The sequence below is a fragment of the Aphanomyces astaci genome (assembly GCF_000520075.1).
Source record: "Aphanomyces astaci strain APO3 unplaced genomic scaffold supercont1.9, whole genome shotgun sequence".
NCBI lineage: Eukaryota > Oomycota > Saprolegniomycetes > Saprolegniales > Verrucalvaceae > Aphanomyces > Aphanomyces astaci.
In genome coordinates, this window is record NW_009798272.1 from 1,080,191 (window position 1) to 1,094,526 (window position 14,336).

Sequence of the window (14,336 nt, forward strand, 5' to 3'; positions counted from 1 at the left end):
GTCGCCGCCACGTATGTGTACCAGATCGCCCAAGGTCTGCTCTACATGCATCAACGCCATGTCATTCACCGAGATCTCAAGCCAGAAAACTTGCTCTTGGGCTACAACGTACGTACGTACGCAATATATAGTAAATTCATGAATATTGCATGTTGCGTCATTATCACAATATTATCCGAGTACCTTTATTGACCAAGTTGCACTTAGGGCCAACTCAAACTGGCCGATTTCGGCTGGTCGGTGACGTCCCACAACGTCCGACGGCGTACTCTGTGTGGGACATTGGACTACTTGTCTCCTGAAATGGTGGACAACTTGGCTCACGACGAACGGGTACTATAACCACCAAATGTCATTTTGTTGTACGACCTCTGAAATCTTGTTACGTTTAGGTGGACATCTGGACATTAGGAGTGCTCATGTACGAGTTATTAGTCGGTACACCGCCATTTGAAGCCGCAGACACCCCATCCACATACGACCGCATTCGATCCGTGGATTTGCGATGTCCGCCGCATGTTTCCATCAAAGCGAGGGATTTACTCGATCGCATTTTGAGAAAAGACCCCGTCCATCGACTGCCGTTGGAGCTCATTCTCAAGCACCCGTGGATTACCACAAACGTAATTACGCCGTAAGATTGGCAAAATAAAAAGTATTTATTCATATTGTCAAAAAAAGTACACCATTTTGCAATGAACAGCAAGTTGGACGAATGCCCGATGTATTTGGCGGTGTGCCCGATATAATTAACCGTGTGCCCAAGTAATTGGCCATTTGCCCGATGAATTGTGTCGTGTGCCCAATGAAAATGGAATAACTCCAATTCAAAATTGAACTCACATAAAAATATGCAGTCGTCCTCGTTTTGGCCTCACGAATTCCATGTCGTCCATGGCCTCCGCTCATCCGTAAAAGTATTCGAGGCGTAGCGCTTATCGATTCAAACGGTTAGCATCGACCCCTATTTAGCCAATTTCGAGCACTGCTTTGCTTTATCCCGTTGGCGAACGCCACGGATTGCCAGTGGTCGTCGTTACTGAACGCTGCGACGACTCGTTGCTTTGCGGAGAGATGTGTATGCGTTTGTAGGGGCCTCGTGGCTACAGATGGGGTTATCTAGTACTTTAATTGACATCATTTACCGGACTTCGTGGGGTGCAGCTATGTCCATGTTGTGCGTTCTTGGCGATTTGAATAATGAGCATAATTATTCAAAATATTGAACTCATTCGCCCTCCATGAAATATAAATATTTGAGTTATTCAGGCACACCGCTAAATATATTGGGCATTCGTCCAACTTAACTGCAAAATGGTGTAGTACAGTATTATAGGCACACCGCCAAATATATTGGGCATTCGTCCAACTTAACTGCAACATGGTGTACAATTGCATTTTTGGTTGAATCGTGAACTGGTAAGGCGTTGTTTCAACCAGCAACTTAAGGAAAGGGCACAATGACGTTTGGTGGAAAGGTTGAAGTGGAAACGTACTGCAAACGTTACACAGTCGACCCAAAGGAGGCAGTACATTTTATCCCACATATGGCCGAGATAAGAGCCTCGATGTGTTGTTCGAAAAGAGGTCCATGGTACGAGTACCAACGGGAGCAGTTGTGTTGTTGGTTGGAATCGACTGATCCGTGGAGGCGAAGACTACGGCCTTGGTGTCGTTGTCCGTGTGGACTGTGGATCGATCAGGCGATGAGGGAATAAACAACTTGGGCAACGGAAGGCGCCGGAGGGGCTGTGATCGCCAATGCTACCAAGAGAGGGTGGACCATTGCAGGGTGGTTCTTGATTGGTCAGCGTGTCTCTGTTATCTTGACGTTTTTGCAGGATGGACGGCAATACGTACGTTCATCAAGGGCAATATCGACCCCAAGGCCGAGTCAAGTGTTTGCACGTGAATCACCGATGAGGCCGACGACAACGACGGTGGTATGGGACGTTAGTTACGAAGCCTTGGACCGGAGGTCTGTTTTCAAGCGGTGGCACTGAGCTTGGGTTCACCTGTGGCGGCTGGTTAGACTAGGGGACAATGGGGACAAACTGTAACTTAATATGAAAAATTCCATAAATACGAAACGTGAAACGACTGGTAAACACACAATCATGTGAGCTTACTGTTAATTTATATTACTGTTAGCATCTCTCTCATTTGCAATTGGCCTTCATTAGAAAAAGGTATGGAGAAAAAACACACGCGCACTCCTGCGGAATAGCTCTTTTGGTCAAATGCCACCAGTACGTCATGTAATGCAAGGAAAGAAACCCAGCAGAACACGACGCAAAGTCAGGACCAGCGTCCGCGTATGTCTTGGGTTCGGCCAGGTAACCATAGGACGTGTCATTGCCGAGTTGCGTTTTTGCTTGGGGAAGAATCTGGTGAAGAATATGATTCAACTCATCTGCTTACAGTTAAATCAATATTCTTCGAAGTATCACGTTTTGCAGTCAATTTGTAACCAATGAAAAGATTTTCTATTCTTTCTTGGCGAATCAAATAATTATAATTTTACCCTAACCATCGTCTCGAAAACTTTCAACTTGCATTAAATGAATGGCCATTTACGTTTGGAAGATATACTCGGATCAAGTCATGGTTATACTAACGTTACGTAGTAGACAACACTTTCAGAATAGATCGCTAGCTTTATTATTTACCTCCTTCATCTAAAACGGACTAAAACTGACTTAAATACTGTCGCCAACCTGGTGTACAGTATCTTCCCCACTGTCCCCTACAATAGTATACTGGAGTACAGTACTACGTAGTAGTAAGGGCATCAGCAATGGTGGACGGTATAATCAGATTGTATTTTGACGTTTATCGTCACTGTATTTTGCCCAAAACTGCTCGGCAATTTGCCCGCTCCCCTGTACATTATTGTGAACTATGGTTCCCACAACAAACACGTAAGGTACAAGCACACTATAGCGCGATTTCACATATTTTAGTTGTATTTCGGGTGAAAACTTTGTGTATATTTGCTGCTGCACAAGTTTAGCTCTGGGTTATTCATGCTAACGTGTTAGCACATAAATCTTCGTATTTGTATATTCATTCAATATTGCATTTTAATGTTAATTACAGATGTCACTACAGAAGTCATTGCATGTTCTACCGCGTAAACGAACCTTGCTTGCAATTCCTAAAGGACTAATAAGCCTCACTGAAGTGCTTGTATGCTGGTAGATACTAGTACTGTAGGTCGAAAAATAAAAGTTATTTATGGTCGTATCCACAGCCAATACTGTACAGACTGTACATGCACTTGTTAGCATTGTTTCCCTACACTCTCACTCAGGCAGATTTTGCTGACGGCTCAACAGAAATGAAATACTAACGTTATGAATACCTCTGGTAGGTACAGTAGTATTAACAGTAAGTGCAGGCGGTGACAAAAATTAGTGTTCCAGTTACCGATTGGCCTAAAACTTAGTGGAGCGTGTTGGTTTCATTGAGGTGTTTCTGATCATATTTTTTGTTGAATTATATGACCACATTCGCACTTGCTACGACTCCATGTCTTCTCGCAATACAAATTCCAAATCAAATTTGACCAGCGCATGGCGCAAAGAGCTTCAGCAAGTAAGCACAAATGAGGCACATTGCTGTCGACGAGACCTTGTTTGTTCAAGCGGCAACTGACGGTGGTTGGAACATCCAGCTAATGTGCCAACCAGGTCTAGAACGTTCAGGTCCGGCGACTGAGGACCTGAACGTTCTAGACCTGGTTGGCACAATATTGTTGAAGAAGCCCAAGTCTAGAACGTGTCTAGAACGTTCAGATCCGGCGACTGAGGACCTGAACGTTCTAGACCTGCGCTTCTTCAACTATATTCACTGTCAGTCACTGCAGCAGCAAATGGAATGTCGGCCTTTCAAGGAATCCATCAAGTCTCTGCCATCATTGAATTGGAGAACACGTTTCGAACCTGGGGACAGGTAATGCATGCGATTGTTGGGGTCAATGGTGAGAACAGCTACAAGATCCCTCGGAGCAATAATGGCTAACGATGACGCGATTGCATTGGAATTGAGGGATATGCGCCTGGAAGAAGAGGATCGCATGACTCATGGTACTAGCTAGTAGTGTAATTTTTAAAAATTCAGAATCGTTTTACTTGGTTTTTGTATTGCATTCAATGTCTGCCTCCAGACTTAATACCTCCTAGTACGCTTTGTCGTCGATTAAGATGACAGCTGACACCGCTGTAATCGCTAACGTTACTAGTACAGCCAAACTGGTCTTCCCATTGTGCTCACGATACACGAACCGTGGAACCCCTTAATCTTTCTGAAGTTGTTTCTGTACCAGTAGTTATTATCCGGGGGGGCAAAATGATTACTTGAAGCATGTAGCAATCTTTACCTTTCTTCTATATTTAAGTGATTTTGAAAATGGGAGTGTACGTATTCCAATGAAATGATCCAATGAGACATCACGAATTTCGGTGCACCCACAGGAAATTCAGCGAAATAAATTTCCATTCAGAATTTTCACAGCAACAGGTCAAGCACGCCAGCAATAAACGAAGTCATCCCATGATGTACATATCATAAGGAGGTATTCACCACCGTCCATACTTGACGATAAAGCGTGCAACGCTCAAATAACACTGGTAAGTAGTGCGTATTCCAAGGAGTGGAGTTGGCTGATGTGAAACTTCCTGATTTGTAAAAATTCACGGCTACTTGAATATTTCAATAAGGTTGAATCATTACTTCGAAGTAGATCATTTCATTGGAATTTCCCAATACCTACATAGCAAAATGTGATGGTCGAAATCGCCAACAAATCGAGCAAGGCAGTATGATTGGCTAAGAATTATGAAGGTTGCAATACGGTTGGCTAAGAATTTTGCATTCTGAGAATCTAATTGGTTACTTGAAGTACCCTGAAACCATATGGAGTATGCAGGCGTACTTACGACACAAACGTATTCATTGGTGGTGGTCAATACAAATACCCAGTAAAAGTACTTCGTCGTAGAACAGGTCTCGTCCGGTTTGCGACACGGCCTAAATGTACCTGCCGCTTTTCCCAACAAAAGGAATCGATAGGACATTCGGTGACGTGCACGATTTGGGGCTCTCTCCTCGCCAAAGCACCACCTGTAAAAAATATACACACGACTTCTGCTACTTTACGCTGTCGTGTGCGCAATTTAGTGGCGGATACTCGCAAGGCTTGGTCGATGTGAGAAAAATGACGTTATTTTTCCGACATTCGATCCACGGACACAATTCGGACGGACCAATGAAAAGTTGCCAAAAATGGAAGAATATTAGAGATAATTTCGCTCAAAATGTCTGTGACATACACAAGCTGCGGCCACATTGCAAACGTGTGATTGGTGCATTTATCCGGATATTTTGGGATTGGAACATCCGGAGAAATTCTCTGCATACAAACGCCAAGCGAATAAGTGTCGCGTAGAGGCAGGTTTGCAGTTCCTCATCTGCGTCGAGGACATTGCGCAGAGGCGCCGTCGTATTGTACACATCACCATGACGACCATCTTCTTCCACTCGCTGCGCATACCGCCGACGCCTCCAACGCAGACCTACCAATCTTCGATCGGTATGTCCGACACTGTATGATAGGGATTAATGTATGTTGGCTCAAGGGGATCCACGGGCGGAAAGTGGTTGTTGCTACAGCATTGGCAAACATCAACAGACGCAGCCGGCACTCCTTTCACCTACCACCTCGCGCAATTCCAGTTTGCGAGGATGCTCCATAGACCGCACCAACTCCAGTGTAACTTCGCAGGACAACGCGTCGAGCGTCTCCACGTCATCGTCCCTCGACGACGAAGACGACCTCACGGCGGCATTCGAGATGGATATTGACACCCCCGTCTCGATGTGCATGCGGTGGCAAGAAGCGCCAATCCTTGCCAACCTTGCAAGGACATCCTCGTCCTCGAGAGCTCCAATGAGCTCGTTAGCTTCCCCTGACGCGACAGACACTGCCCCGTCCTCGCCAAGCGAGTTCATTCACACGTATGCCAGCGCCAACGCCATGTCTCTCCGCGTGAACCCGAGCAGCGGTCTGCTCGGGTTTCGGCGAAACACGCGACGAGGTTCCGTCACGTCGTCACAGGAAGGCTCGTCATTGGGCCAGACGCTTGTCGACTCGTCATATACGTTGCCACCGAAGAAGTCCATTCCTCTGGCCAGCGGCAACGCCACTCCTCCGTCGAAGGGGACCACCACAGCAGCACGATCATTTCAAACGGTCGCGGACGTGCCGAGGACGCGGCGCCCCGCGGCCTCCTCCGCCAGCGTTCCTTTGTCACCACCAAAGCCGACCGTACCCTCCACCACATCCACTTCATCCAAGCTTTGCAAGATCACCCCCCCTCCTATTCGTTCATCGACGACCGTCGTCCCCCCGCCGCCCATGGCCTCATCATACCTCCTCGGGAACAACAACCGCGTAAACATGACAACACACCCAGATCGACCGCGGAACCCAGTCACATCTATCCTCAAGGTGGCCCCCGTTGAAGTCGCCACACCGCCGATGCCTCCGCCGCCGACCCCCGCCGACTCGGCCGACGACGTGGACGAGAGCATCTTCAGCTCGCTGCGCAATGTGGACCTCGTGTCGTCGCGGGCGCCAGAGTCGGCGCGGACGCGGGAGTTCAAGCAGAAGGCCGCCGTGAACAAGAACGTCGTGGCGTTCTTAGGCGGGTACAAGGGCCAAAGCAGTACGTCCCACCGCCTCAAGGTCACGAGCGACATCATATCGCGCGCCAAGAACATCCGCAAACGCGCGGCGGAAGGCCAGCTCAGCCGCAAGTTGCAAGAGGCCCGCATGCGCATTCCGGACGAGTTCCAGCGAAGCATGGACACCGACTTGCCGAGGAAAGCGCATACGAAACGCATTCAGTTCCCAGACGACATGAGCAAGCTCGAAGATATTTATGTGTTCGATGCGGAAGACGACAGCAGCGACGACGACGAACAAGACATAATAGGACGAGCCGAGGACCAGGTTGCCGCCCTTGTCGTGTAACATAGATACAATCAACTGAAGTTAGAATCTGGAGCACATTTACTGAGGCGTAGTCCCTACAGTAACACGCTTCTTGATGCCCACGGGACCGACGACAAGTACACACGCGCCGCAACATGAACGGCAAACAACTCGCACCTCATTCACAGATCAGAAACACTATTTAAGGTAATTACAACGGTACGCTTCCGACAATACAAACACCAAGTAAAAGAACTCTGTCGTTGTTGGCCTCGTCTGGGTAGCAGCACGACCTACGTACTGTACAGTGTACTTACATCCTGCCGCATTACCCCAACAAATGGAATATCGATGGGACATTCGGGACTCACTTATCGCCAAGGCACCGCCAGCTGCACAAAATTATGCACACGACCTCCGCTGCGGTGTGATGCTCTGTCGTCGTTCGCTACATACTGTCACGCTCTGGAATGTGAAACTCAGCCTCCGTATCACTACTGCCATTTGAAAGCATTGAATTTGACTGTGACGTACAGTACCAACCAGATGAGTACTCATCGCACCCTAATAAGTACAGTGGGACCATGAATCGGACTTTATGTGGATTCAGGCGTTTTATTGTTTAACGCAAGGGGTAAACTTCGGGAAGAGCCAGTATGGTGTGATTACACCACAAATTTCTCTGAGCGTTGGATATCGATGTATGCCATCGATCGTAGTCCTTAGTACTTAGTACCCTGTAGCACCACAAGTGCAATGTCTTTGGGAGCATGATGTTGGAAGTAAACAACAACGTCCGGTCCTTCAAGGGATGCTGCGTAGATTCTTCGCGCTCGATGTTTCGTGGGGGGTGGGTTGGCTTGGGATAGACAAGACCATCATTTTGTAAAGAAACTACTACTTTGTACTATGTAGTACTTCGAAGTACTTCGAAGTACTTACTACCAGTACAGTACTGTATTCGGAACATTACCTGAATCCTAAAGAAAACAAAAACGTACTTCGAAGTAACGTCTGTAATTTGGGCACAAATCTCCAAATGTGACGTGCGTGTACTTGCCCAAGTTTCACAGTGAGAAACTTGAGTCTCACTACCGGTATCAAGTTTTACTCCCGTAGTAACGATAGTGTACTTGTTGTGCAAGTCGTTAGTACCTCAGATTGGAAATGATTGATAGCTTTACCGGTTAGGTACAATTACAATTAAATTATACAGGTATTGAAAATATTGGCTGTACCACATACCTCTCACTAAACCTCTATATCCAGATAAGTTCAGGAGAAATCAGATATGGGTGTATAGAAATTATACAGAAGCACAGTGCAAAATGAGCATCATTCCTGATTGGGTATTGACCATAACTTCTAACTGTAAGATATTCTAATTAGGACTCTCTGAGCACTAAAATCGGATTTCTGGTGAAATTCTCTACGTGGCAGTAAACCCATCGTCAAGGCAATACCCTGTTTTGACTGAGTGTTCAAGGCTAACAAAGTGAAACCTATCAATCATTTCCAATCGGAGGTATATACATATAGTTTGTACACGACTTACTACACGTAGTACTAAGTCTTTACCAACCACAAACAGTACAAGATCCGAGTTGCGAATCATATTTGGCGGGATTACCGTACATACTAGTAAAAAATACTATCGTGAATTGTTTTTTACAGTTATTAAAAACGTAGTATTGTCACAGAATCCAATCTCGACATCGATGCCTATTGGCTAATTGAATTATGATTCGATGTGATTGGCGCTTAGAGAAAGGACAAATATATTCAGCCAATCAGAACTTCCAGTGTGATTCAATATCGATAGATCAGAATGCCACGTGAACAACTTCGGAAGTTCATAACGTTAGCGAAAACTACACAATAATACAGTGTACTATTCATACGTAGTAGTACTAGCTTTTGCTAGCTTCGCGATTACAATCCACTTCCCCAGTCCTTCGAATACTGAGTGAGGCAGCGCGTGCTGTGGAGAAACAGTGTACGTCCTCACGGCAATTGGGATGCGTTGCTGGTGCCTCTACACCGCAACCGATGTGTGTATGTCCCTCGTGCGCCTGTCTTTTTCTGGGTTGAGTTCCAAACACGTTTAAACGTATTACCTATTGTAAAAACCTGGCCCATAACGGGGCGGAGGCCAGTAACACACGGTAACAGCCGACACAGACACCTTGACAAGCCCACTGCTGCTGCTGCTGGTGCTGCGCACAGTACTTCTCGATGTCGTTCAACGCTGGAGTCAAGACCACGCTCCTGCAGTACCCGACGAACAACAGGATATGCGGCGACTCCACCCGAAGGCGCATGATGGTCCGTAGCGGCCTAAGGCCGAGCAAACTCCCCACGGACTCGGCGCGGTCACTGCCCAACACAACGACGACGCAGCGACCACAGACTATGCCGCCTTCGCATGGTGGCTCCAGCTACCACGAATTCAACCAAGATCATCCTACACGCACGTTGGGCCGCGCCCCCTTGGCCTCCAAAGCCGCTTCATTTGGCCCGCCTACCCGTCATGTGCAGTCATCGTCGTCATCGGTCCACCCTCCGCGGACACACATGCAAGACAACGCTCCATCGAATCACTCCCACATGCATCCCCTCCCCACACATTCCACGGATGAACCTGTCCAACCACAACCGCCGCCAACCCAACAACCTCATCCCATGCACCCGCTGCCTATCGGCCGGCAAAGAAGCGAGCCGATCATGGTCCCCAAAGTAGCGGCAAATTCTGGTGCTTTCGTAGCGCCAGCCACCCAAAAGCATCACGCTGTTCCATCCGCCGCCGCCGCGGCACATTCTCCTCCACCTGCGCATTTACCACGCAAGAAAGTGGACGACGACGACGACGACGACGAGATTCACATCATGATGGACGACGGAGATGCCGGGAAGAACAGCTTTTTGGACACCGAACACAGCAGCGTCGACGACTGGGACGACGCCGAGACGCTGAGCAGCATGCGCGATGTCCGCGGGATTCGGGAGCGCGCCAAGTTGATTCGCTCCATGTCCAAGAACCTGCATATGCCCCCATCCTCGACCGCGTCCATGGGTCCCAACACATCTATCATCATCGAGCCACATCATCGTCGCAACGACACGACCCCCATCCTAGCAACTCGGATCACTAGCTTGTCAGAGCACGACTACGCGTCGGACGAAGAAGAGTTTTAGGAAAATTGTTAATAGGAAGGAGAATTAGACCCCCCAATTCGAATCTCCCCGTTTTATCGAGGGAGAGGCTGTTTGACGTCCCGTGTCTCCGCGGCGGCCACGGCGACAACCTTCTTCTTGTGCAACTGACGGCACTCCTTGTACGCTGCGATCTCGTGTTCGCACTCGTCGCCGTCCCGAAGCCCGCCTCGCTGTGTTGTCTTGATGTCCACACATCTACGCCATCAAACCATCAGTATTAATCATGAGTTCCATGATACGACGACGCACTGAAGATACGCTTCCAGGGCGGCGGCACAGGGATCGCCCGCAGCCGCGGCAGGCAGTGGGGTGCTCTCGTTGTTCCCCATGGACAGTATGTGGTATCCTGATATCCGGAGCCTGCGTGCATCCGGATAATTGTTTTGAACGCATTCATTCGAGCATTCGCTTGGCGATGGAGTCTCATGCGATCATGCAGCGCATCCTGGACCGGGAGTTCTACCGCATTGAAGCGGCTTTGGACAAGAACTTTGAGTACATCGACAGGTACGCGCTATGGCCATGGACGTCGAGATTGATCGTGAGTGCGTGTAGGTTGGACCGAGAGCGCGAGGATGCCCTCGCGCGAGCCCAAGTTCGGATTACAAGTGGCGGTGGGGATGGAGGAGGTTCCAGGCACAAGAAGGAAACTAGCGCAGGGGTGTATATCACCGGTCTGACGACGTACATTGCATGCAAACAGCTGGGTACGTATATATATGCTGTCGACCCCAACGTCGGCGACTCGTTTTTGACGAGCATGCCGTAGAAACGTTGTGCCACCGCCTGGGTCGCGTCAAGCGCGTCAAGTTCTACAAGGACGAGCGTGGAAGTCTCAAGGTATCGTCGTCGTGTATATGCCCACCAAATGCTCATCGCACGACCTAGGGCGATGCGTTGGTTGTGTTTTCCACTGTTGCCATGATGAACGCTGCAATTGCCAAGGTACTACTTTAGCCACGACGTTTGCTGACGATACCAGTTGCACCATCTCGAGCTCAAACCCGGCGTCCGGATCACGTACGTTGACCCCCCTTTTCCACAACATCTAACATTGCCACAGGGCCACCGCCGCCGACTACAGCAAGAAACCCGCCGCCGCCGCCGCCCCAGACAAGGACGCGCCGCCTACCGACAACATGGTGGATGCATTTTTACAAGAAATCCACGATCAATTCCATGGTGGTTTGGGGGCCACGGCGTCGACTCCTGTCGGCACCGCCGCCCCAGCGTTTGTTCCGTCATCATGTGTCGCCGCGGCGTCCCCTCCTCCTTCGTTATCTCCACCGATTACGCATGTGCAGCCAGTGGAAAACACATTGGACGAACCGTCGCGATCGGTGGTGCTACGTGGCATCCTCGACGAGGACCCTCACGAAGCGCCGTTGTCGGACGAGTACTTGGATGTAGAGGACGATTTGCGATTGGAATGCTCGAATTTTGGCACCGTGTTGCAGGTACCTTGTATCACATGTCTTTGAGAGAGAGATCGACAATGATGTGCCAGGTGTTGATCCGGCCAGACTCGAACGACGTGGTGGTGGAGTTTGAAGCGCTAGACAGCGCCGTCGCATGCCTGCGAGCCATGCACGGCCGATGGTTTGGACGCCAGCAGATCCGCGCGTCGTTCGACCCGACCAAGCCCGAAACAAACGTAGATGACCCTGACTTGATGCTCCAGGCGTTCCTCGCGTCCGTGTAAATACCTAAGAAGGACCACATGCGATTGGGATGCTCATATTGTACTGTGTTTATATTCTAAACTGGAGATGCGACATGGAGAATGCATCGACGACACAACCAAAGAAACAAGAATCGGCAGAATTAGGGTTTAGCCAATCAGATTGCCGGAAACCATCATCAACGTCAAATTAGTGTGTGTGGCTTCAATTAGTGTAATACCAAGCACCACAGGACACCCTTTTACATACAAAATATATCAGTACAACGAATCGACCGATAGATTTGGCGTTTCAGCACAAAAGTCCAAATTTTGGGGAAAAGAAAGACAATATGTATATCAGTAGTCGATGTCCTGTTGGCGTGTTCTTTACAGCTTCACTACACCTTTTTGCAGTTAAGTTGGACGAATGTCCGATATATTTGGTGGTGTGCCCGATATAATTGGCCATGTGCCCGTTAAATTTGGCACCCGGATGTCGTGTGCCCGATATATTTGGCGGTGTGCCCGATATAATTGGCCGTGTGCCCTAGCAATTTCCCATGTGCCCGATGAATTGTGTCGTGTGCCCGATGAAAATGGAAATCACGCAATAAAAAGTCAGTTCAAAATAGAAATGGTCGTCAAACGACACATGCCGCATCGTTGCTGTGACGTCACATCCCAACGCCCATGTTGCCCATGGCCTCCGCGCGTTCATCGAGGGTGCGTAGCTTGAGGTAAATCGAAGAATGGGCTCTGCGCACGACAGATTCAAATTTTGAACGGAGTTGAAGTATGGACGAAACGTTGAAGTAAAGGGGCAATACTAGTACTTCATTTTGCTATCATTACCAGAGTTCATGGGGGTGCAGCGACGTCCATGCTGTGCGTGCCCTGGCGATTTGAATATTGAGCATTCAAAGTGTTGGAGAAAAGCAGTGCCCGCATTATGAACTTAAACTCTAGTTTATTCAAGTATAAATTTCGAATTCTTGCCTTCGCGCGTTTTCCTCCGAGCTTAACCACATGATGTTTCCACCACAACTGCTTTGCACTCCATGGAATATAATTCTTTGAGTTATTTCAATTTCATCGGGCACACGACACAATTCATCGGGCAGATGGCCAATTACTTGGGCACACGGCTAATTATATCGAGCACATCGCCAAATATATCGGGCACAGGACATCCGTGTGCCAAATTAAACGGGCACATGGCCAATTATATCGGGCGCACGGCCAAATATATCGGGCATTCGTCCAACTTAACTGCAAAATGGTGTACTACACACCCCTATTGCTTTGAAGACTACTAGATATCTTGGAAACTCATTCAAAATGAAAAAAATGTTTAGTATTGTGAATTCGCTATAAACTTGCAACATTCGCATGGTTTGTCTAACCAATATTGAATCATAATGGAGTTTTCTGATTGGTTGAATATATTTGTCTTTCTGCAAGTGCCAATCAAATCCACTCAAAAATGGATTAGCCAATAGCGTCGATTTGTGATTCGAATCGGACTATTTTTACATATTTTGGTAAAACGACAATATATATATATATATATATATATACGTGGAAGCCAATCAGAAGGTTCTCGGGCTTGATGTCTCAAATCAAAATTGGAGTAGCCAAAGCATCTGATTCGTGATTCGATTCGGCGGCGAGATCATTCGATTCGACGGGAACTGGAAATTCGTATCGAATCCACAATATTTTAGATGGTTCGAACATGGATTTTTTTATATTTATTTTAATAATAATAATAATGTTGTTCGAATCTTACTGACGGACGGAATGCAACGCCCACCCTGTCTTCGAGTTAGACGGTAAATTCTACAATCTGATTGGTCATGGTGCTTCGATATTCGAAAATTAATGCAGCCTATCACAGACCGCTTTCAAAAATTTAATCATTTCAAGAGGTAATTATATTCTACATCAAAAGAAGGTGCAAGAAGGACACTCAAGAACTTTCAAGCTACCGATTGAAGAGGTCATAAGTATTCAGAGGTGAAGAAAAACAATACTTCGATTGATACAATGGATGACGCACAAGCGTAAGCGTTCGACGCGATAGCGCAGTGGTTAAACACGTTGTGTGTCTTGAGTGAGCCCCGGGTTCAAGTCCCGGGCGCGTCGAACTTTTTTCTATAAAAATTAACTTCACTCAATATCAAGGAATTTGTATGAAATAAAATGTATTTAAATTGCAAAAAAATATTTGTATTCAATTTACACGAAGTGCCTTGGCAAATGCCTGTCGAATGACGTCAGCAGTGACCATATCCCATGCAGCAATGGCACGCAACACCATGGCCATTCGCTTTTGACGAGCAGTTGGTGAGTACGGGTCTTCATCGTCGTCCCCTTCAAGCTGCTCTTCGTACAACCACAAGTTACGTAGGTTCCGCTTGAACGGCGCCATCACCCCGACGTCAAGTGGTTGGCATACCG

The 14,336-nt window shown here is 47.8% G+C and overlaps 5 protein-coding genes and 1 non-coding gene across 8 annotated transcripts in view; 5 read left to right on the forward strand and 1 right to left on the reverse strand.

Annotated features, from left to right (window-relative positions):
* Positions 1 to 649, forward strand: part of H257_05161 — a 1,768-nt gene extending 1,119 nt beyond the window's left edge. The window contains exons 2-3 of one of the 2 annotated variants that reach the window (XM_009829931.1): positions 208 to 333; positions 393 to 638. In XM_009829931.1, coding sequence (XP_009828233.1) covers positions 208 to 333; positions 393 to 638 — 372 coding nt within the window. Of the gene's footprint in view, positions 1 to 207; positions 334 to 392 lie in introns of both variants that reach the window. The other variant, XM_009829930.1, reaches the window with a different exon arrangement.
* A 4,784-nt stretch (positions 650 to 5,433) lies between these two features.
* H257_05162 (hypothetical protein) lies at positions 5,434 to 7,119 on the forward strand. The gene is made up of 2 exons (XM_009829932.1): positions 5,434 to 5,593; positions 5,640 to 7,119. The coding sequence occupies exons 1-2, from the start codon at positions 5,521 to 5,523 to the stop codon at positions 7,034 to 7,036; spliced, it is 1,470 nt and encodes a 489-aa protein (XP_009828234.1). The 5' UTR covers positions 5,434 to 5,520; the 3' UTR covers positions 7,037 to 7,119.
* Positions 7,120 to 9,168: 2,049 nt separating this feature from the next.
* H257_05163 (hypothetical protein) lies at positions 9,169 to 10,229 on the forward strand. The gene has a single exon (XM_009829933.1). The coding sequence runs from the start codon at positions 9,233 to 9,235 to the stop codon at positions 10,190 to 10,192; it is 960 nt and encodes a 319-aa protein (XP_009828235.1). The 5' UTR covers positions 9,169 to 9,232; the 3' UTR covers positions 10,193 to 10,229.
* Positions 10,230 to 10,245: 16 nt separating this feature from the next.
* H257_05164 (hypothetical protein) lies at positions 10,246 to 10,542 on the reverse strand (the record flags this gene model as incomplete). Its single annotated transcript, XM_009829934.1, has 2 exons — positions 10,246 to 10,408; positions 10,463 to 10,542. 2 exons carry the CDS (start codon positions 10,540 to 10,542, stop codon positions 10,246 to 10,248), a joined length of 243 nt encoding a protein of 80 aa, XP_009828236.1.
* A 77-nt stretch (positions 10,543 to 10,619) lies between these two features.
* Positions 10,620 to 11,994, forward strand: H257_05165. Of its 2 annotated transcripts, XM_009829935.1 has the most exons (7): positions 10,620 to 10,720; positions 10,769 to 10,920; positions 10,983 to 11,053; positions 11,102 to 11,158; positions 11,196 to 11,233; positions 11,277 to 11,670; positions 11,721 to 11,994. In XM_009829935.1, exons 1-7 carry the CDS (start codon positions 10,629 to 10,631, stop codon positions 11,913 to 11,915), a joined length of 999 nt encoding a protein of 332 aa, XP_009828237.1. In that variant the 5' UTR covers positions 10,620 to 10,628; the 3' UTR covers positions 11,916 to 11,994. The 2 variants fall into 2 exon arrangements, with proteins under 2 accessions (XP_009828237.1, XP_009828238.1); XM_009829936.1 differs by having other exon boundaries at positions 11,277 to 11,994.
* Positions 11,995 to 13,949: 1,955 nt separating this feature from the next.
* On the forward strand, positions 13,950 to 14,021 carry H257_05166. Its single transcript has one exon. It is a non-coding gene; the product is annotated as a tRNA-Arg (tRNA).
* Positions 14,022 to 14,336: the final 315 nt, after the last annotated feature.